At 40.6% G+C, this 21,958-nt stretch overlaps 1 protein-coding gene across 2 annotated transcripts; it reads right to left on the bottom strand.

The window, feature by feature from the left end:
• Positions 1 to 12: 12 nt before the first annotated feature.
• rfx3 (regulatory factor X, 3 (influences HLA class II expression)) lies at positions 13 to 20,839 on the bottom strand. Of its 2 annotated transcripts, none has more exons than XM_086300744.1 (17): positions 20,705 to 20,839; positions 15,050 to 15,162; positions 14,842 to 14,930; positions 11,786 to 12,044; positions 9,448 to 9,522; positions 8,952 to 9,133; positions 8,698 to 8,817; positions 8,451 to 8,575; positions 8,243 to 8,358; positions 6,903 to 7,018; positions 6,590 to 6,744; positions 6,378 to 6,475; positions 5,805 to 5,954; positions 5,485 to 5,693; positions 5,226 to 5,379; positions 5,020 to 5,062; positions 13 to 4,887 (listed from the first exon to the last, which is right to left on the bottom strand). In XM_086300744.1, exons 2-17 carry the CDS (start codon positions 15,155 to 15,157, stop codon positions 4,607 to 4,609), a joined length of 2,280 nt encoding a protein of 759 aa, XP_086156870.1. In that variant the 5' UTR covers positions 15,158 to 15,162; positions 20,705 to 20,839; the 3' UTR covers positions 13 to 4,606. The 2 variants fall into 2 exon arrangements, with proteins under 2 accessions (XP_086156870.1, XP_086156871.1); XM_086300745.1 differs by lacking the exon at positions 20,705 to 20,839 and adding an exon at positions 16,285 to 16,295.
• Positions 20,840 to 21,958: the final 1,119 nt, after the last annotated feature.

Here is a 21,958-nt window from a genome sequence, read left to right as displayed (position 1 = left end):
CAAGCTTGTTAAAAAGGACGCCGGCTTTGAACAAGAAAACGTTTATTACTGCAAAGACAAGTCACAAATTTTAAGAAAAACAACACTAAAGCTAGCCTGAGCTGAGATCTGAAATATTCAGAAAAACAAACTACATGTGTCTTTAATAGTTTCTATGATCATCAATACGACACACTAAATGATAATGTCGTAAATATAAAAGCCCCCGAATCATCCTTTTTTTTTTTGCTTTTTTTTTTTTTTTAATGCAAAATACACGATACAAATCATCCTACACATGTTGGTTTGCTTTGCCAATTTTGAAAAATATACATTATATGAAGAAAACTTAACAGCACACAAAAGGAAAGTCACATGAAGTTTGTGTGTATATATTATATCAGATACTATACATTATCCAAAAAAAGAAGGGAAAAGTAATCACAAAAGCACTTTGAGCCAACATATCAGATAAAATGTTCACCAAAAGAACAAATGAAATAGTTAAGACACAAATAAATATACCTTTTCTGTTTTTGATATATACACACTTTTGTCTAGGGTGAAGCCAAATAGAAACCTTCCCTAAACGCCACTCCCAAATGCTTGTGCTTGCATTAGAGGGTGCTACAGATGGCCACGACTCACTAGACTGTCAAATGGCACTTAGAAAGAAAAAAAGAAAAAAGAAAATTACAAATCTCAAAACGGGTCACAGCATTCAGAAAATATTCAAAACAAATCACGATCATGAGAAAAAAAAAATTAATGAGAGAGCATTTTACTTACAGTTTTTATCATGGTTCATTAACCAGTTCTGTACAATAAAATGCAGGCAATCTACCATGAGCAACATGAGCGCGCGTGTGTGTGTGTCAAATCCAGTAAATAATCAGGAGTCCAGTCTGAGGACGTCTTTATGCTTCCTCAGCATTCTTAGTGGCAGCACCTGTGCAAGGAAATGTCTGCTCTGTAGCCTCTATCTGTAGCCCACCAGAGACCCAATAGTCACCAAGGCCCACTGCTCTGGCCAGGGTGAAATTAAAGGCACTGGAGTCCGCTATGGGTCAGTGAAGCTGCCATATTGTTCAGCTGAAGAGGCAATTCTCAGCTTTCACCAGGGTCTTATTTGGAAATTTGCAAACAGTGGTTACAAAAACAATCTTCATCAATCTCAAAGACACTCAGAAATAAAGTATAATAGTGTTGGCTGCATTAACATTGGTCCAGCTTTTGGGAAAGAGGCAGGCTTTGAGATTGAGAAAGCCAAATCAGCATCTGGCACAATCTGGTAAAAGTAAACTGGGTAAAGAGCTAAACTTAGTGAGAGAGATACAAAAATAAGAAGCTTCTAGCAGCACATGGCAGGGTGTGCAAGACCAGAAAGCACTTTTGATCCTAAAGGAAAACCAGTAAATTCATTTTAAGCCATTTTCACTTCGAATGCACAAAATAACTTTTCATCTCTGAGTGATAACATAATCCAGCTGGAGAAAGGTAAAAATGCCATTGCCAAGCAAAGAAGAAAAGTATTCTGCAAAACTTTTATTCCTAACAGTACACCCAGATTTACAACAAATTTGGACATTTTATAGACACAACCCCATGAAAGGAGCCTGTGGGAATGGTGCATTTCATTTTTTCAATTACGTGAACACATATTTATATAAGGATTTCCACAATATAAAAGAGATTAATAAATTCTCCATTTATTGGACATTTTTCATTACTTTCTCTGTTCTCTTAAGTTGCACTCAGTTTAATATTGAGAGCCAGGGCGTCAGTGTCTCGTCCGACGCTCTGTTTGCTTGGCTCTTTTTGGAGACTTTTCAAGCTGTTCCTATTCAATACAGTTAAAATCTTGGATTTATGTGAGCCTAGTTCTACAATACGATCAGTGACTTTTTTTTTTCTTAAGCCAGCAGGACAAGTGCGGCTAGTGTTACACGTTGGCAGGGCAAGCAGGGCTAGTGTTACAGATGTAGCATAGGTTTAATTGGTGAGGAAGCTAGGTTTGGAAATGTCAGAATTTACTTTTCAGATATCCTCATCCCCAAAAGGCTGAACATCAAGTAGAGTCCACTGACCCAATAGCTGAAAAGACATTTGCACTTTCCCACACTTCCCTAATGTTAAGCATGTTTTCTACACAGGCACACAAGCAAGGCTAAAAACAAAAAGTACCAGTGTACTGCTAGCATCTAAAGATAGCCGCTGAAGGGCTGTGATAACAGCATTTTTTTTCTTTACCCTTAAATCAACATAAATGACAAAAAAAGAAAAAAAAATAGAAAAGAAAAGAAAATCCAGCCTTTCTGTACAGGTCTGCTCTTTTTTCAGCGGAATAATCAAGAGTTATCATTAGTACCCATTATAACATATGCATAAGCAATTTAACAAAAAGAAAAAAAAAAATCACAATAAATATCAATAAATAAACATTTTTGCAGAGAAATTGTACAGAGCATTTCAACAAGCATGAAAAAATAAGAACAGATTTATTTTAGTAACAAAATGTTCCTATTTAGAGGATTAATCTCAATATTCTCCACAACATAGAAGGCTATAACAGTTCAAGTATAGATGTAGTCTAAGGAATCAGAAGTTAGTCACCATGCCTTTCCCATTTCACAGTCTATGAACTAATTACAGATGAGCTACCATAAGAAACATTCACATAGAAACAATCAGATCAACCACGTTAAAAAAACAAAACAAAAAAAACTCCAACAACAAATATATGTAGTGTATCATCATTATATATACTATACATATATATCTCTCTATATCTCTTTGAATATCAGAAAATATCTACTTTTGGTCCACTGTACAAAGATGATCTTTAAACAGGGAACAAAGAATGAAGCATGTCACGGGCTAAAAATTGAAAGGAACGTGTGTCAGAGGTGAGAGAAAAGCAATGCAGACTTTCTCTATCGCGTTGAGATTTGTGCAGTACAGTGGTGTGTGTGCAATAAGGTTAGGTGACTGTGCTGCACGCGTCAAAGGGCTGGCACCACTGGTTTGAGGTAGGGTGACTGATGGATGTGTTCCAACAAATACACACAAGCACACAGACGCACAGGCATAAACACACACATGCGTACATAAAAACGCAGCGCACACATAAGCATCCATGTTCACAAACACGCACGTTCACACACTTCACACAAAAACGAAGGCTAATAATGCAAGAATAGGCCTTGAGAGGGCAGAGTGAGGGCAGGGGAGAGGCTACAGACCACGATTCAGATAAGTAGCGGGCTAAGTAGAGCTGAGCTGGAGGAAACAACGGGCGTGTCTGCGCCTGCATCCCTTGGTCTCAACACTGATGAGCCAGCCCAAATCCAGCCACGAGTCACCAGAAAAGCCAAATCTGTGGCTTGGACAATGCAGAAGGGCTGTAGGCTCTCTACAGCACACAGTCATGACTACACGGGCAGCTGCATTTAAAGATAAGGCACTATGATAAAGCCGAGGTACATTAAATCCCTGACATTCCTTCTGCTCTGCAACATGGCACTGTTGGACAGGAAACAACTTCTGTGCGGCCCCAGTTGGCTCACTCTTCAGTTTCCTTGCGTTAGTTTTTGGTCCACTGCAAACTTAAGGAATTTCATTAAGACAGAAATTGCAAAAACAGGGGAACGTGTCGGGTGAGTTGTTTTCAAGATTACAGCTTGTCACATAAACAGAATTACAGAGCATCTAAAATTAACGAAGGCAAGCGTTATGCACAGAGTGCATAGAAAAGCTAGCATTAGAGACTTTTTTTTTTTCCTTTTTAACAGCCTTTCTTCTCAATTTCCTATATACAAGAGTAGCAGCAGTGACATCTCTTTAGGGTTTTTTTCCTTAGTTTTTATGTGGCTAAAAGCTATAAGTGTCTATCGTTGAGTGGCTACTAAATCATTTTCAAAGGGAACGGAAAAAAACTGCCCCATGATCCTTAATTTAAAATCATATATAAAGTTTTGTTAGCTACATACAGAAACATTTTTGTTCAACCAAAAGTGTATCAGCAGTTGGAATGTGTGACAACATGAAATCATACTAAAATTAGGAGGATTAACTAGAAAATTAAGGAAAAACTAAACAAAAACCCAAAACACAATGATAGCACCATGATTTCTTTTTTATGTAATATTAATTGAAATTATAGCAAAACTATTATGTACAATAGGTAAGGTCTTGAGTCAATCAATGCCTTTGCTCCACTGGGACTAGTGACATGGATTTGAGCTCTGAGACATCAGTAGTTATCAGTAGTAATTTGTCTTCGGGATAAAACCCATCTGCATACACAGACAGAGGCAGAAACGGGAAACATTTAACGGGTCGAATTAGTCCTTTTCCTTCAGGTCCCTTCCATCAGCTGCCGAGCACAGACTTAACGAGCACATCCAGAATCTAAGCAGTAAGACAAGGACAGAACAGCGTGGCCGGTGTATCAGCACTTCATTGCTCCTCCACTGACCCGGCTGGAAGAGGAGAGCACATCCACACCGGTGCAAACAGAGACAATGTGTGAAAAAGGACACAAACACCAAGACTTACAAAGAGAAAGATATGTGAAGAGTAACAGGGCAAAAAGAGGCCAGACAAGGTCAGCTGTGCCCCCAGACCCTCAAACAGAGGCATAGGTGTTGCCCGTGGTGCTGCAGTGGCGGATGGTCGGAGTACCAACAGAGGGGGTAAGGATGTGCTCAGTGTGGTCCTGTGGGGGCTGCGGCAAAGAGTGAAGTACACCAGGCTGGACAACACCCACCACAGGGTGGGACCCATCTTCTAGTGCCCCGACCTGGATCACCTGGATTACCTCGTGCTCCGACTTCTCCCGCTTGGCAAGAGGCTCCCCGGACTCCTCTGTGTCCTCTTCTAAGTCACTGTCCATCCCACTTGTTTCATCTAGACAGGAGAAAACAGCAAACAAGCATTAAAAGGAAGCTTTAGAGACGACTGAAGATGCAGAAATCATCACAATTCAATGACATAAAAAAATCTCACAATATTTGTAGCAAATATTATCATTTTACATACCTTTGTCAATGTTAGTAAGGGATAAGGTGTTGAGACTGTCAAACTGCAAAGACAAACAATTATCATAAAGAATTTTCTGTTTAGTTGTTTTCTATGATTTTACAGGTTGTTATTTAATATAGTGTATGACAACGGCACTAACTATGAAACATCATTTTAAAAAGTCAGAGAGAGTAAAGAGAAAACAAGATATGCAACATCTTTACCTCCCCCATGACACCAATAGGTGTCTCTCCAGTAGCTTGAGCCACACGATGTTCCACCAGGTAAAACATGTATTCGTCATACAGCAGTCGAATCAGGTGGAAGGAACCAAAGCTGGCAGCACTGCGTAGGGTCAGGTCCCTGATCACCATCGAGCTGCAGAAATATAAAACACCAAAGTGTTTTTGTCTTTTCAAAACAATGCTGCACACTCTCATGTGTGTCTCAGAATACACTTATTTCCCACCCTCTACCACAGACCTGTAGAAGGACCATTTTAGCAGGAACTGTCGAGCTGCCCTGGGGAAGCTGGGCCGGTGCTCGTAGGGCTTGAGGACCTGAGTGACCACATTGTCTAGCCACGCTGCCCATTGCTCCAGAGAGCTTTGCTGCTGTAATGTGGCCTTGAAGTCCTGCTCCAAGTGCTGAACCATTCCTTCCTCACACTGGCACACCCACGATGCCTGCTCCTATGCAACAGTCACACAGGGGTTGTATTTGGACATTTTCAGAAAACAATCGACAAAAAAATGAATAAGTGTCTATTCTTTGACACAGTAGTTAAGATCTTTAGTTCTTACCTGTACATTGGCAAAGTCAACACGATTGAGATCGCTGAGCATCTGGTTGATCTGTGATGTGTTTTGCAACACAGCACGTGCCGCCTGAGCCAGGTGGTTCAGAGATGTATATCTGCGCAATGTTTGCGCAAAGGCACTAACAGCGGCAATCTGTTAAAAGAAACAAGAGCCCAGATGTTATCTTTTTTAAGTACACATGCATACGTATCGTAAACACATTAGTCTGCTCTAGGTATTCATGTTATCTATTATTAAACCGTAGTGTTATTACAGCCAGGCCTTGAAGTTACGCTCAGTGCCAGCCACCATAATTCAATTAAGTTTTATTTATGTACCTGATAAGCTTTAATGCATCCTACTGCAAATCTTACTTTGTTAGAACTACTTCACCTTAGTTAGCCTGCACACAATTGCTATACATCTGCAAGCCACTTTACAAACCATCTCCTTGCTGTTGATCTCAGTCTTTAGGTTTCGATGTATGCATACTTAAGGGTGAGGAACACACTCATGCTTTCTAAGTATGTGATCTGAAAACCATACAGCCAAATACAAACATCAGCAATAACATACCTTGGTCTGGATCATTCTCTGTGGAATGGCATTCATGGCATTAGTGAGCCAACTTTCCAGGCTTTTGGCAAAATTGCGAATGGCTTGAGTCAAGGCACCTGACAAATGATACAGAAAGGCAAATCTGACAACACTGCATTAATGATTGAGCTGTCATCAACATTAACACAAACAAACAAATAAAGCATGAGTCATGTGTGACTGTGGCTCACTGGGAATGGGTCTCAGGACATCAGGAATAAGGATCTCCACAAGGGCCTGGTACATTAAATGGTCGCAGGTGCTCATCCACTTGAGTACCGTTTCGTTTCTGCACAGCACCAATAGCTGTGATTTGGGGAGCCGCGCTTCAATCTCACTTATGCTGCTACAAAATGAAAAACAAAACACAACAAAACAAAAAAACCCCCCCAGATTAACCTGTTTTTTTTTTTTTGTTTTTTTTTTAAATTTCTGACATTAAATATTTTAATATTTATCCTTCAGACACAACATACTGCATGTATATCATTTACTTGACCTCACCTGTTTTCTGTGACAGTAGCACCCTCTACAGTGTCCGGGGGAGAATAACGCCAGAATGTCTGCCACAGCTTCTCAATCAGACTGAACTGGAGGTTGACAACCACATCCAGGATAGCCTGAAATGAAAAGAGAACATTCATGACTGATACTGCTTTCTTTGTTCTTTTGAAAATAATGACTTCTAAAAACTATTGCTAGTCAATTCTGTTATATTGTCAGTTTTTTTTCCATTGCACTTAGTGCTAAAATGAAATTCCATTCCTTTTGTATTAACAAGCGGAAACCTTTAACACGGACATTAAAATACCAAACTATCTGCAAGGTTACACACTACTATGGGTTTGTAAGGACATTTTTTTTTTTTGTTTAACTTTTTTAATTTGGATAAAATGAAAAGTTAGAGCTGTGGTCAACACTTGTGGATGATTTGATCCCTAATTTCTGGGTCATTATCAGAGTTGAGGAGAATGTTCTGTTTCAAAATGTCAGCTGCTGGCATTTACAGATCTGTCACACCTGATCTTTTCGAAAGTTCCCCCACTCTCAATCCAAAAAAACCCAACAAAACTTTAAATTCACAGACTTCTTTAAATTAAGCAAAACTGTACTTTACTGTATTTTTAGTATTAGCAGCTTTTTGTGGGGCGGCCGTGGCTCAGATGGGAGAGCAGGTATACACATTTGAAGGTTGGTGGATCGATCCCTGGCTACTCTAGTCTGTGTGTCGAAGTATCCTTGGGCATGATACATCCATCAGAGCGTAAGTGCGAATGTCAGATTTAAAAAAAAAAAAACATTTCAAAAAGTGCTTACACACAGATCGAAAGAAAGAAAGAAGAAGAAGAAAAAAAAGCACTGTATGATTGTGTCTGAGATTGGGTGAATGAGACTTGTAGTGAGAAAGTGCTTTAGCTGCTCAAAGTGAGTAGAAAAGCACCATGTAAGTAAGAGCCCATTTACTGTAGTTCTTGATTAAGAAAAAAAAGATGGTGTTATGATTGATAAAGAGAACAAAACTGACCTTACTTTGACAGAGAAAAACAGTCTTATTAGAAAATAAGTGGAAAACATAATATGGGCCCTGCAGAAATTAAGTTAAGCCCAGGTTAATAGTCTCACACACACACACACACACACACACACACACACACACACACACACACACACACACACACACGATGACGCATCAATGAAGGTGATAACATTGAAAGGGATTACTCAGCCATCTTTTAGCATGAAAGAGGATCCTGACCCGTTTCCTTTGTGACATCAACTTAAGTGCCCAGTGTGCCGTGTGTGTGTGAGACGCTGCATTGAATATAAAAAGCACTTTGTCTAACCTCACAGTGCTCTCTGTAAAGGGACTGGAGAGCTTTCACATCATCTAGGCTGATGTTCTCTGTATTGCTCTGTCCAAGGTCCAGCTCTACAAAGTCGGGGAGTGCCCGCGACGCATCTGTTGGAAGTGAACACAACAGAATCATCTAAAAGACATAATAGCCAGTATATGTCAGTTCAGACTTTTGGATAAAAAGAAAAGCCGCTGACCTAGGAACTGCTGGTGGTGCTGGCTCTGTGCTATAACTGTCTGCTCTGCAGCACCAGGATGGTGCTGCCCTCCACCTGAGTAATTCTCCCCAGAGCCACCATCAAACTTCTGCACTGGCTTGAACCTTAAAAAAACAAAACAAAAACAAAACAATAACAAAAACCCCCCAATACCAAAATCACATTGCTTCCTACCTACTAAAACTACAACTTGCTAATATTTCAGTCCAGGCTGTGTGTGCTCTACCTCTGTTTCTGCTGAACAGGCTGCTGTCTGAGTGCCATGTACTGCATGTCTTCTTGGAGTCTGTTGAGTGGGGAATCTGGTTTCACACGTATACCATAGTAATGATATTTGGAGTTCCCTCTGCAACACAAACCCCAAAGTTAAAACACACTGATAGACTCACAGTGAGGAGGCGGGCATATTTCTAATAGATTAAAATGTCAAATCCCTAATGTAACAGCTTTTCTTTACTTAAGAAGATAAAAGGCGCTAACCTTGTCCCGAGGCGTCTTGTACGGAGACCCATGAAGATGGAGCGGATGAGTTTGCCAAAAGAAGCTGCATTTACAGGGTCCAATTTCTGCTCCTGGCAATGGCGCAGATAATGATTGTAGAGAGTAGATCGTGGCAGACTTACTCCCTCTGCTGTCTCGTAGTTGTCCAACAGCCACTGGAGCTACAACAGCAAGAAAGAATTGTTTTTCATGACATTTTTTTTTTTATCTTCCTTTTTAACTTAACAGACTTCCATGTTGGTCCTTACAAAAACCTTAGGCCAACAGTTAGTAAATATAATACTGCTCCATCACTGCTCTGCAAAAGCTTCTATAGCAGCCAGAAAATTTAAAGCGGTAATAATTAAAACCAGCAACGAAAATAGCAGGCACCACACTGAACTTAAATGTACAGAGACTGGAGGGAGGCAGCAAGAGAGCGAGTTTAGCAAAAGTTAAGGTTAGACGTGGGCGAGCGTTCATAAAAGCAACTTACATGGCTGTTGAGCAGCGAGCTTCTCTGACTGGATAAACCCTCAGATTTTTGGAGAGTCTCAATCGCCATTTCAATCTGATAAACCACGAAGCACAGGACAACAAAATGTAAGAGGGGAAAATGAAAACAAAAGCAAGAAAAATAAAGAGTTGATGTACACACATGAATAGGCCACAAGCGAAAATAAAAAAAGGCAATCTAGAAAAGACTCCAAAGCAAGCACCGCTAAACCCAAGCAGAGCAGGACAACCTGTCATTCAGGAAAACCTTTCGAGATGACAATGACTCTGTAATACCAGACTGGCTCTTATTTTACAGAGAGGGGAGGCATGAACACGAGGCATAAAGTTAACCATTCTCAGTTCAAAACTATTTAGTGCTCTTCTGGTAAATATGTGCTGTGTCTCAGCGTGATTCCAATAGTATAAATTAAAGTAAAAACCAAACACTTAGCTCAAGTGAGGGTGATTGCATAGTATGTACGCCTGGCTCTTAGTTCTCAGCAGGTCATTGTAGTGCAAGAACATTTACTTCCAAAGTGAGATATGCAGTAGTTGGAAATATGACTCTTAAAAGACTGTTTGAAAGCTAATAATTTAGATGAAGTGTACATAACAGTCCAGGAAAAAAAGTAAATAGACCCAGTGATTCAACACCTTGTAGAAACATTTTTAGCAGCAACAGCTTTTCAGTATGACTATCAGTGTCTCTCAATGTTATGGAAAAATTTTGGCACACTCTTCTGTACAGAGTTGGTTTAGTTCTTTCTGGTTTGCAGATATTTAGTTATGCACAGCTCTCTTGCATAAAAGTCCAGATCTCATTTAGACTGAGGGCTGGACTTTGACTAGGCCACTGTAACACCTCCATTCTTTTCTTTTTCAGCCATTCTGTTATAGATCTGGTGCTGGGCTTGGGCTCATCATTGTGTTGCATGACTCAGTTTGGGCAAGCTTTAGCTGTTGGACAGATGGCCTGACACTTGATTCTAGAGTATTTTGGTCTACAGAGGAGTTCATGGTGAAGTCGATCACTACAAACTGCAAAACAAGCCCGAATTCTCAGCCCTCCACCACCGTGCCTAACAGCTGGTATGAGGTGATTGTGCTGATATGCTGTGTTTGGCTTTTGCCAGATGTGGGGCTGTGCTATATGGTCAAACATCTCCACTCTGGTATCGTCCATCCAAAAGATAGTGATGAAGAAGTCTTCTGGTTTGTTCGGATACAACTTTGCAAACTGAAAACTAGCCACCATGTTCTTCTTTTTAAAGAGAAGAGGCTTTCTCCTGGCGACCCTTCCCAACAAACCATACTTCTTCAATCTTTTTCTAATTGTGTGGTAATGAATTTTCTTCTTCTTTTTTGCAATTTCTCCAATTATTGCACAGTCTTGGGGTAAATTGCTGGAAAGATTGTGACATTGTGTTAACCCACACCTGAATGCTCCAAACCAGCAAACTTCTGCTTTTATAGAGGTGCTCACACTTGCTGATGATCAATTAATAACGTATAATTAGCGGCACCTGGCTGCTACTTAGCCTCTTAATTCCTATGCAAAGCAATAAGGGTGCACGCAGGTCTTCATAGACTTGCATAGTCCTGTGAAACCTGACTGCACATGTTGTTTTATGAGTAGATATTTTCTAAAATGCAAAATATTTTCTTACAGTGAATTCAGATCATCATAGCAAAATAAAAAGGCTACGATTTTCCATAAGCATGCCCTAATTTCCCCTCCTTACTGCACCTGTCTCTTAGCTCTTATCACTTCCCTGTCTTCTTCCTCAAAGATTGGGAATAGTAGACATATAAAATAAGGGATAAAAACAAACCCCTATATTGCTCAAATAACATTAAAGATGATAGTGAACACTGCCGGTAGAAGTTACATCACTCCAGAAACTCCCAGCCTACACAGTGCATTTCATACATTAGCACCACATAATGACCAGAGATAAAGCACACGCCACACAATGAAGGAAAAGTAGCACGCTAAAATTGTCTATGTATGATATGGTACAATATGTGCACACATGAAAATTTTGCACACATGACATAACTTCAAAGTTTAAATTTGGAACTCTAATTAAGAAATGGCCGATCCACATTTCGGATCAAACTCGTGCATAGATAGATGAAGCATGACAGAAACAGCATTTATGCTAATAGGGAGATTCCAAGCAAACTATTACTGGCCTGGATCTTACCAGGCAAAATTTATAAGTTACCAAATCACAACAAACTACATAACACTACTCAGATCAAGAAACAAACACACAAATGCAAAGAGGGAAAGGTAGACCGAGGACCCACACAGTCGATGCTATGCAACTTACAGTAGCTGGTGAAGCTCGTGCGGTCTGGGTTGCAGGGTGGGGTCCAGCACTGTCCATGAGGTAAGCCCCAGAACTGCTGCTGATTACCTGACCCCCCGCCAGACCCATGCTCATTCCTCCAGTGCCCCCTCCTCCATTGTTGGTCATGCCATGTGACGTCACCACAGTGGACACCTGTGCTGAGCTGCCCTGTGTGTCAAAGTAGTTCCCTCCACTGTTCTGGCTGTATAGCGCTGGCTCTGAGTAGGAGTAGGTTCTTCTGTTTAGAAGAGATGACAACAATCAGCCAGTGTGCCCAAAGTAAGTATATAAAAACTACAAACGTTTATACATGGTAAATTTATTTAACAGACAATTTAAAAATAGGTGTTATTGTGGATTTTGTGCTTTTAAGATAATTAAGTGCGACAGTGGTGCACTGGTTAGCACTACACACTACCTAATTTGAAATGTGACTCTATTGAAACATCAACCACCAGCATGATACAGTGGGGCAAAAAAGTATTTAGTCAGCCACCAATTGTGCAAGTTCCCCCACTTAAAATGATGACAGAGGTCAGTAATTTGCACCAGAGGTACACTTCAACTGTGAGAGACAGAATGTGAAAAAAAAATCCATGAATTCACATGGTAGGATTTGTAAAGAATTTATTCGTAAATCAGGGTGGAAAATAAGTATTTGGTCACCTCAGACAAGGAAAATCTCTGGCTCTCACAGACCTGTAACGTCTTCTGTAAGAAGCTTTTCTGTCCCCCACTCGTTACCTGTATGAATGGCACCTGTTTGAACTCATCATCTGTATAAAAGACACCTGTCCACAGCCTCAAACAGTCAGACTCCAAACTCCGCCATGGCCAAGACCAAAGAGCTTTCGAAGGACACCAGGAAAAGTATTGTAGACCTGCACCAGACTGGGAAGAGTGAATCTACAATAGGCAAGCAGCTTGGTGTGAAAAAACCAACTGTGTGAGCAATCATCAGAAAATGGAAGACATACAAGACCACTGATAATCTCCCTCGATCTGGGGCTCCACGCAAGATCTCATCCCGTGGGGTCAAAATGATCATGAGAACGGTGAGCAAAGATCCCAGAACCACACGGGGGGACCTGGTGAATGACCTGCAGAGAGCTGGGACCAAAGTAACAAAGGTCACCATCAGTAACACACTACAACGGCAGGGAATCAAATCCCGCAGTGCCAGACGTGTTCCGCTGCTGAAGCCAGTGCATGTCCAGGCCCGTCTGAAGTTTGCCAGAGAGCACATGGATGATACAGCAGAGGATTGGGAGAATGTCATGTGGTCAGATGAAACCAAAGTAGAACTTTTTGGTATAAACTCAACTCGTCGTGTTTGGAGGAAGAAGAATACTGAGTTGCATCCCAAGAACACCATACCTACTGTGAAGCATGGGGGTGGAAACATCATGCTATGGGGCTGTTTTTCTGCCAAGGGGACAGGACGCCTGATCCGTGTTAAGGACAGAATGAATGGGGCCATGTATCGTGAGATTTTGAGCCAAAACCTCCTTCCATCAGTGAGAACTTTGAAGATGAAACGAGGCTGGGTCTTCCAACATGACAATGATCCAAAACACACCGCCCGGGCAACAAAGGAGTGGCTCCGTAAGAAGCATTTGAAAGTCCTGGAGTGGCCTAGCCAGTCTCCAGACCTCAACCCCATAGAAAATCTGTGGCGGGAGTTGAAAGTCCGTGTTGCTCGGCGACAGCCCCAAAACATCACTGCTCTCGAGAAGATCTGCATGGAGGAATGGGCCAAAATACCAGCTACTGTGTGTGCAAACCTGGTAAAGACCTATAGTAACCGTTTGACCTCTGTTATTGCCAACAAAGGTTATGTTACAAAGTATTGAGTTGTATTTTTGTTATTGACCAAATACTTATTTTCCACCCTGATTTACGAATAAATTCTTTACAAATCCTACCATGTGGATTCATGGATTTTTTTTTCACATTCTGTCTCTCACAGTTGAAGTGTAGCTCTGGTGCAAATTACTGACCTCTGTCATCATTTTAGGTGGGGGAACTTGCACAATCGGTGGCTGACTAAATACTTTTTTGCCCCACTGTATACAGTGACATAGCATAAGTCAAGTAAGCACAAAAGTAGACTAAGCAAGATTTTCCCTGGACATTAGAAGTAAAATAGGAAAAAAAGGCTCAACACTGATTGTCACATTATATACTGAAAAATATTTTCTATTTGGGATGTTCTATCTTGGGTTGAGCTTTTTAACCAGCCGCTTAAAGTCATGCTTTTCTACCATGAAACCGAATCAATAATGTCCATCCACACTTTGTTCTTCCTGTTCCATGTAGTGCAACTAAAGAGTGCAGATACTGATGCTTTCTTGAGTCATTTGTTTACTTTTGGGTTGCACATGACCAGCTGCTAACATCCTCTGGAACAGCCTGGTTGTGCTCAACAGTATGTTTTTCCGTCAAACGGTGAATCATGTTTGTTGTTTAAACTTTGAGTGGAAAAGGTTTTTTTTGCATATTTTGCAAAGTATTGTGTTAGAGATAAATCGACATCGGACGCTGAGATGGGCCTCACGCAATGACATGACTGTGCTTGTGTCACTGCTGTACATGCTAGGGAACATTAAAGCATGTAGTTGCTACAGCGACGATGTCATGATAAGACACTTTTATATCCTGTATTATCGCAGCTGATATAACACGGCATAGCCGTACTTCTGCATTTTGTTTGCGTCACATATCGGCTTGGGCTTGTTATTGAGTGTGGATCTAACTCTATTCCCTAGACTCAAGAGACTCTTGGAAAGCCTCACAATTTAAAAGAAAAGACTACTTCAGGTCATTTTCAGGTGACTAAGCACCATCAAACACAGGTCTCCACACCACAAAGAAAAGAAATCTAACACAAAAACAACCATGCACTCCCACCAACATCATGTGCTTGTGACATGAATGATGGTGTGAAGAGACCAGGGAGGAGAAAGAACAGGCTTCAGAGATTTTACGTTAATATCTGTGGAGTGGTGTATGAGAAGTCTGGCTAAGTGACTCACATGGTGCCATTGGTGAAGACGCCACTGTTTTCCTCGACATACTGCACCTGTGCTGGGTAAACATGCTGAACCTGTTGAACAGTCTGGGCCTGGAAAGATAAATCGCAAAGGTTATTAATTAATCAACTTGTTTACTACACTTCTATATTGAACTAAGTAATACAAACATCCATTTCATGTGCACTGGCACCAGGCAGGCTGGACATACCTGCTGCTGGACGGGGACCTGCTGGGTGGAGCCAGTAGGCTGGACAGGCACAGTGGTCTGAAGAGGGACAGTGGAGGTGGAGTCAGCGCCTGCTTCAGGGGTCTGCATGGCGCCTAAATAAGAAAGGGAAAACACTAAATCATTGTAGACCAGATGGTCTAACCTGTAAAGCAGCTTTTTACAGAAGTTTAAAATTAACACAGGACAACGTTTTGTTAATTACAATGTATTTAATCTAATATAGTGCTGAATATAAGAAAAGCTATGCTCAAAAATGTGTGCAAATTTTGAATTTGGCACCAGCAACACATTTAGAAAAAGTTGCGACCAGAGCAACAAGAGACTTGGTAAGTTATGTAAAGATAAAACCTGGTGAATTGTGTCACTTCACCAGCAGCATAGAGGAATCCTTGAGCGTGAAAGACTTTTATGGACAAATAGGTACAGGTTAAAGCTCATCAATGTAAAAGTACAAGGAAACTGGGGGGAGTTTCATCATCTGTGATATAAGGCTGAACAGACAAGACCTTCAAGGCCTTGTGAAGTACTGCATTGAGGACAGGGACAGCTCAGTTGAGAAAATGAAATCATGGACTCATGAAAATTTAATGTCCTTGAACACAGTTTGTTGATGTATTTAAAAAAGAAAAAAACACAAATAAAAAAAGAACAAAACAAACAAGAGACCCTGTATAATCATAGTGTTTTCTGTATGGGAGGACGGATTGAGGTAAAGTGGAAAGAGGTTTGACCAGGGAAAATGATTTTTGGAAACAGCAAACACCTCTGGAGTGAAAAAAAGAAACAGACCATTCAGCTTTTTAAATGCAAACACTTCAAAAGCCAAGCATGCCAATATGGCAGTGTAATGCACATCTATGGAATACACATTAATGCTGAGTGATATATATAACTTTGAGGGGAAAATATGTTGCGATTTGGGGAATCTTTTTACAGAAAAGGGTTTATTTCCTGCCTAACCACATTGTGCATCATAATAGCATGGTTATGAGTTCAAATCTGCTAAACTGGCCTGTCTGTAGTCTGGACCTGGTGACTCGATCATCTGGACCATTACGAAAGCAAAATATGACAAATAAGGCCCCAAACTGTTTGAGTAGCTAAAAAAAAGCCTACATCAAGAATGGAATACCTGTTTTGCTTGCTCCTCAAATTTAACGACTGACTTTTCAGTCAACATGTATAGATTGTTGTTAAAAGAAAAGGTACTGTACCTTAGTGTTCATCATGCTTCTGCCCACCCCGAAAAAACAAAAAATGTAATACTCTATTCACAGCTAAATAGGGGGTTTATATTACTTGTAATTATCAGTGTAGCACACAGCTAATACTAGTGTGCAATCAAAGATCAATGAACACCAGTTCTAATAGGCAAATACTTTTGATGCACCACCCAATCCACATGATTTGGTTAGGCCACGACATAAAATGTAGGAAACCTTAGGTACCATCACAGAGCCTTGTATGTTCTACTGAAATCAATGCTAATAAAACAGCTCTAGACCAATCCTACGGAAACACCTGTTTCTGCCCTCTGGTACTCAGTGTGCCGAGAGCCTCATGCTTCAGTGACGCATGATCCTGTCTCCATGTTCACAGCCATAAACCAAGTTAATATTTAACAAACTCCAAACAGATGCTGCTTCTCATTTCTCTAACCGGCACTACTTTTACAGGTTTATGTTACTTAAGACTTGCATGAAATAGTATTAACAAAAACCCCCAAAACAAAACAAAACAAAAAAACTGCCAAGAACAAAATACCTCATTACAGATCTTTACCAGATGGGTTTAGTACTAACCAGAGACCTATATTCTACATCTATATTCTACATCTTAAATTTAAGACTGCATTTATATACCTACTAAGACAGACTTTGTGAAATTAAGGACAATAGGGAGAACAAACCCGATGGTGAACCTGTGTTTGTGAGTTAATAATAGTATGGCTACGCTCGGCTCCATTCCTTTCCTTTCTAGGGAAAGGCCACCTCCTTCCCACCACAGTTTCCATGAACAAGCCTCTCTTGGTTAATTAAGCTGGGTCTCCCAACAGCTTCAAATCTCTGCAGGGACAGCTCGATCTGTCCCTTCACCTGACACTGGCTCCTCTCTTTAGACAAAAATTATCACTTGATTCTTGTTGAGGTGACCAACCTCAAATGAAAACAACCGGGTAGAGTCAACAGTAGTAGGTGCAATGAAAATGAAAGAAATAGCAGGGCAAAAGGAAAATCTCCTTAAGACACTGAAAGTTAGGACAATACGCTGACATTCTAACAACAGGATTAAACCTTTACATGCATGCTACAACAAACCAGTAACTTGGTTTAAAAGCCGGTGAATCCAAGCTACCAACCCTATTAAAGGGCCACACCTCACAAACTTCAGCTTTGAGTTCATAGGAAAAACCATGATGGTGTCTATCACAGGTGTTTAGCCACCATTTCCTCACACGGCTTCATTGTGTCTTGATTTTATTCCTGCAAGACTCTGTATCTCTAGGACTGGCATTCTTCCCTCATTTGCTGTTTTGGTCATGGTGGCACAGACTGTCTAACACTGTCCATCAGAAATCTACAATAGATGTTCAAATGATCTGGTTATGGCAAGCCGCAGTTAATAATTCACATTGTTTTCATACCCGCTGATCTATTTGGTAAACTTGTTTGCCCTTGTGCAAAGGGGAGTCTGATATTAGAAAACACCACTCCCTTCAAAATAGAAATGTTTCATCATAAGATAAAGGTGACCACTTGGAATAACTTTGTATTGATTTGTAGTGACCTTTCCATCTAAGGGGGCAAGCGGACCCAAACCGCATCAGCAGAATGTCCCCCACAGCATAACAAGGGTCAAGGGTTTAGGTTTTTCCTTTAATCTGTCAACCATCTGCATATGAATGCTGAGAAAGGAACTACTTTGAGAGAGGACGTAGGGTTATATTCCACAATGCAGGTGGAAATCTCAAGTACAACTGATCCCACCTAATCGTAGGAAAATAGACCCTGCACCGCAGCACACTCTTGCTGCCTCACCTCAGCCCCCTCCATAAAGAGACACACACACACACACACACACACACACACACACACACACACACACCTCCTGCCACACCATTCAGTCACTCCCTTGTGGCCCACTTAAATGCTGTGCTCCACTGAGCAAGTGCAAGCCCTACAAAGACTCAGAGGAACAAAAGCCACCAAGGAGTGCAACATTTTGCTCAGAGTTTTTTTCCCCTCCTCAGTTTCTCCCGCTAATGCCACAGGCAACAAATAGTAAAGCAGGAAAGGTTCACAGTCACAGCTACCAGAAAATACAAAGAACTATAATTTGTCTCTCTAATGATTATGTATGACAAAGTTGGAGTTCTTATGCATTAAGCCAAGACATAAGAACAGGTGAACAAGCTTGAAAAGTACACCACACTCAAAGTCTCGCTTTCTATCGCTCTTTCTCTTTCTCACACAAACACAGCACCACGATCACCGCTCATACAGCACCTGTGAGATGTAATTGGGAGCTGAAAAGGGAGGGGGTAGGGGGTATGCAAAGTAGCACGTTTGTTTAGGAGCTGTGTTCTAAGATTGTAAAGCAGGAGTTGTTTGTAAGGACTGCCGATTCTGATTTTGATGTGAAAAACCTGCATAAATAAAAGGCAAGCATTAAACATTAAAACACTGATATGCCCAAAAACGCATAGCTGGAAAATTAAGTGCTGATAACTATGGTCATCTAAAATCTAAATGCATCCTTTATAATCTTTACGTGTCCCCCTTTTTACATTACTATTGAAAAGCTGTGGCAAATAAGAAAACAAACGTGCTGCCGAGCGATGAAAATGGCTGACTGAATAATTGAATTAATCAGCCCCTCTTTAAGTGATTGGAAATGCAACAGGATCCAGGCAGCAGGTGGCATGGTACTATTTCTGCCCTAGTGGACTACAGGTAAGTGGTAACATGATCTTATAACTAGCAGTCTCCAACATCCTGTTTATGTGTGTGTGCATTTGGTGGGAGGGATGACCTATTTTGGGTTGTATATGCAAACAGATGAATACATTAACATTATTTTGAGCTTTAGCTTTTATTTTACAGGTGGTATGAATTACTCTGGTGCAGTGAGGTCCAGCTGCAGGTGAGAGACAGGCGTTTCTCGTACAAAATACATAAGCAATCACAGTGAAAAAGCCAAAGATGACCAACAGTTGTTGTGTATTGTTTCTGGATGCCCTCTCTATGACGGATGCATACAAATAAATGAAGATGGTAAAGAGTCCCCACAATGCTGCAGATGTGCCCATCTTTCCCTTCTCAGCGCGCGCGCGCGCACACACACACACACACACACACACACCTGTTCTCTTGCCTAAGGGAAATCAGAGGTTGCCGGTGAACAGGTGGACTCGAGAGTAATTGTGATGCAACGTTAAGAAACCTACTTTTTTATAAGAAAAATCTGCAATCAGATTAAGGAATGTTCAAAACGTGAATGAAATACAAAAACAGAATAGTTTTACTCAACTCAAAAGCAGCCTGGAATGCCCACAAACAAACAAACCCCCAAACAACCTCCTTTCTGTTGAGTGCCATAATAAAAACAACACACTTAACCCTCCTTCAATTCTTTGATACTCAGGGTACAAAAAGATGAATTATAGAAATACAAAAATGAATTTCTGTCTTTAACACGGAATCAATAATTCTGCATTATTCTTATTGTGAGGATGGGGTGTATTAACTGTTACCGGTCCATTTGCTGAATCAATAATACAGATTAACAAAACGAGTCAAGAAAACATCACGCTGTTTAAAGGATAATCCGTTAAGTGTTGTTTTCCTCAAAGCTGCCCACTGCAAAACTTAGCCTTGCGTTATCAGTCAGCTTATCATTGCCATCTGATGCCACAAAGAGGGCAGATGGAGAGCTAGCGAAGCTATCTTGCTCCCTAAGACAAAAGGGAAAGTAATGGCTTAGCTATTGTCAATAGCAGTAAGTGTGTGTGTGGAAGGCTAGCTCACAGCACTTTCCATTGCTAATCGACGCACTGATCTTGTATGAGCAAACAGCTGAACCACCCGAAACACAAACTTGCAATATCCCCATAACGTTACCCCCTCCCCCCCCCCCCAAAAAAAAAAAAAAAAAAAAAAGAGAGAGATACCAACAGGCATTGTCAGAAGGCATCGGTGGCGTTAGCAACAGACACCTGCTCCTGCTCCAGCTGACCAGTTAGCATCACTGACTAGCCAAGACCTACGCTACCATTCAGCATGACAAGTTTAAACAAATAAGTTACGCAGAAAACACAATTTCCAGTCCAGCTGGACGCGTTTCGGCCAGTTTTAGCCTCACACAACGCAGTAAGAGGCCGTAGCTAGCTAACGGTAGCGAACAGGACCTCTCACAGCAGTGGGCATTACAGGCAACGTTAGCAAGCAGGCTAACACGTTACAAAGAAACACCCTCGCTAGCAAACTACCCCAGCGATTCATCGAGCCTTCATTCATCAGCAGACAAACATAAACCCGAGCGATAATATTTTCTTCAAAAGAACCAAACAAACTACAACGTGACGCCAGAAGAGAACTGTGCGTTGGCTAAAAATAGTAAAGAGTTTAAGCAAACCTGAGCTGTGGACTAGTTGATGAAGATGAGGATGGTGGAGGAGGTGGTAATGATGGAGAGAGAGGTTGTTGTTGGTGGGTTACAGTCGCCAGGACTACGGTGACTATGGCGCTGCCTCACTGGGCAACAGTTGCTATAAAACTGCAGCGCGCAACATTACAGGCAGGTGGGAGGAGATTATAGCGCACCTAAAACTTAATTAAACACAAAACCATCTAATCATTTATTTCTTCATATTATATATAAGGATGTTAAATAAAAAAAGAAACCAAGAGATTACTAACAATTAGTTTCAGGTGCAAAGACGATGTTGTATTCTTTTAATATAAGTCTTTAACTAAGATTTTTGTTTCTCTCAGGCAAATTTTATGAGGATATCCAACCACGATTTAGGACCTCCATAATAACGCTAATAGTGTGACTTCATTACTTCGTTTCTGTACTATCATAATTATGATCTGGCCATATGCTGATGGTGATTCCAGCGTGTAATTCTGTTGTAAGCAATTTTGCAATTTGCAAGATATTATTGTTATTATTTGCATTGATAGAGATAGATTAATATATGGTTAATTGTAAATTTTAATAATCCCAGTAACTATTATTTGTTACAGCAAGAATCAAAGTTCTCTCGTAAGGGCTCGAGTCCTTTTCTCTCTCATTGAATGTGTTTAGTTTTCTACAGATACATGTTTTTCCTTTTGCTATTGTGTTTAATCAGACTCAGAATTTAGAGAAGAAATGCTTGTCACTGTTTTATGTTTAGAACAGGCCATGATCCTTTTGGGACCATTTATACTGACAAAACAACAAAAACAAAAACAAAACTAACAAAATATAATAAAACGTGTTTGTTAGGATAATCAAGTGCTGGGATATAATGGGGGATTTTTTGTAAAATTAAAACTGAGTGAATCACTCAATTTATTAACCTGTTAATAAACTGCAATGGGTGCAGATTTGTATTCATAATTGTCCACAGTCGATGCTTTGTGTGTCTTACTCACTACTTGACAGCCATTCTCCACTGTTCTCCTTACTATTTACTGACCACAATTTAGCATTTCTGCCAAAATTCTTACTATCCATTGCATCTCACTTTGTGAACAGATATGTTGTAGTGATGCATATTGTTACTGTGCTACCTCGTGGTCTTTGGTTATGACCTTTCTGACATGCTGCAAAACAATTGGTTGTTTTAGTTAAAAGGCCATAGGCTGTTTTTTATTTTATCGTCAACAAATCACAGGGCCT

This window comes from Aulonocara sp. 'chitande type north' Nkhata Bay, linkage group LG7, assembly GCF_057382095.1.
Source record: "Aulonocara sp. 'chitande type north' Nkhata Bay isolate Kocher_YH1m ecotype deep benthic linkage group LG7, A_spYH_male_GT1.1, whole genome shotgun sequence".
NCBI lineage: Eukaryota > Metazoa > Chordata > Actinopteri > Cichliformes > Cichlidae > Aulonocara > Aulonocara sp. 'chitande type north' Nkhata Bay.
This window is presented reverse-complemented; position numbering and strand designations above follow the sequence as displayed.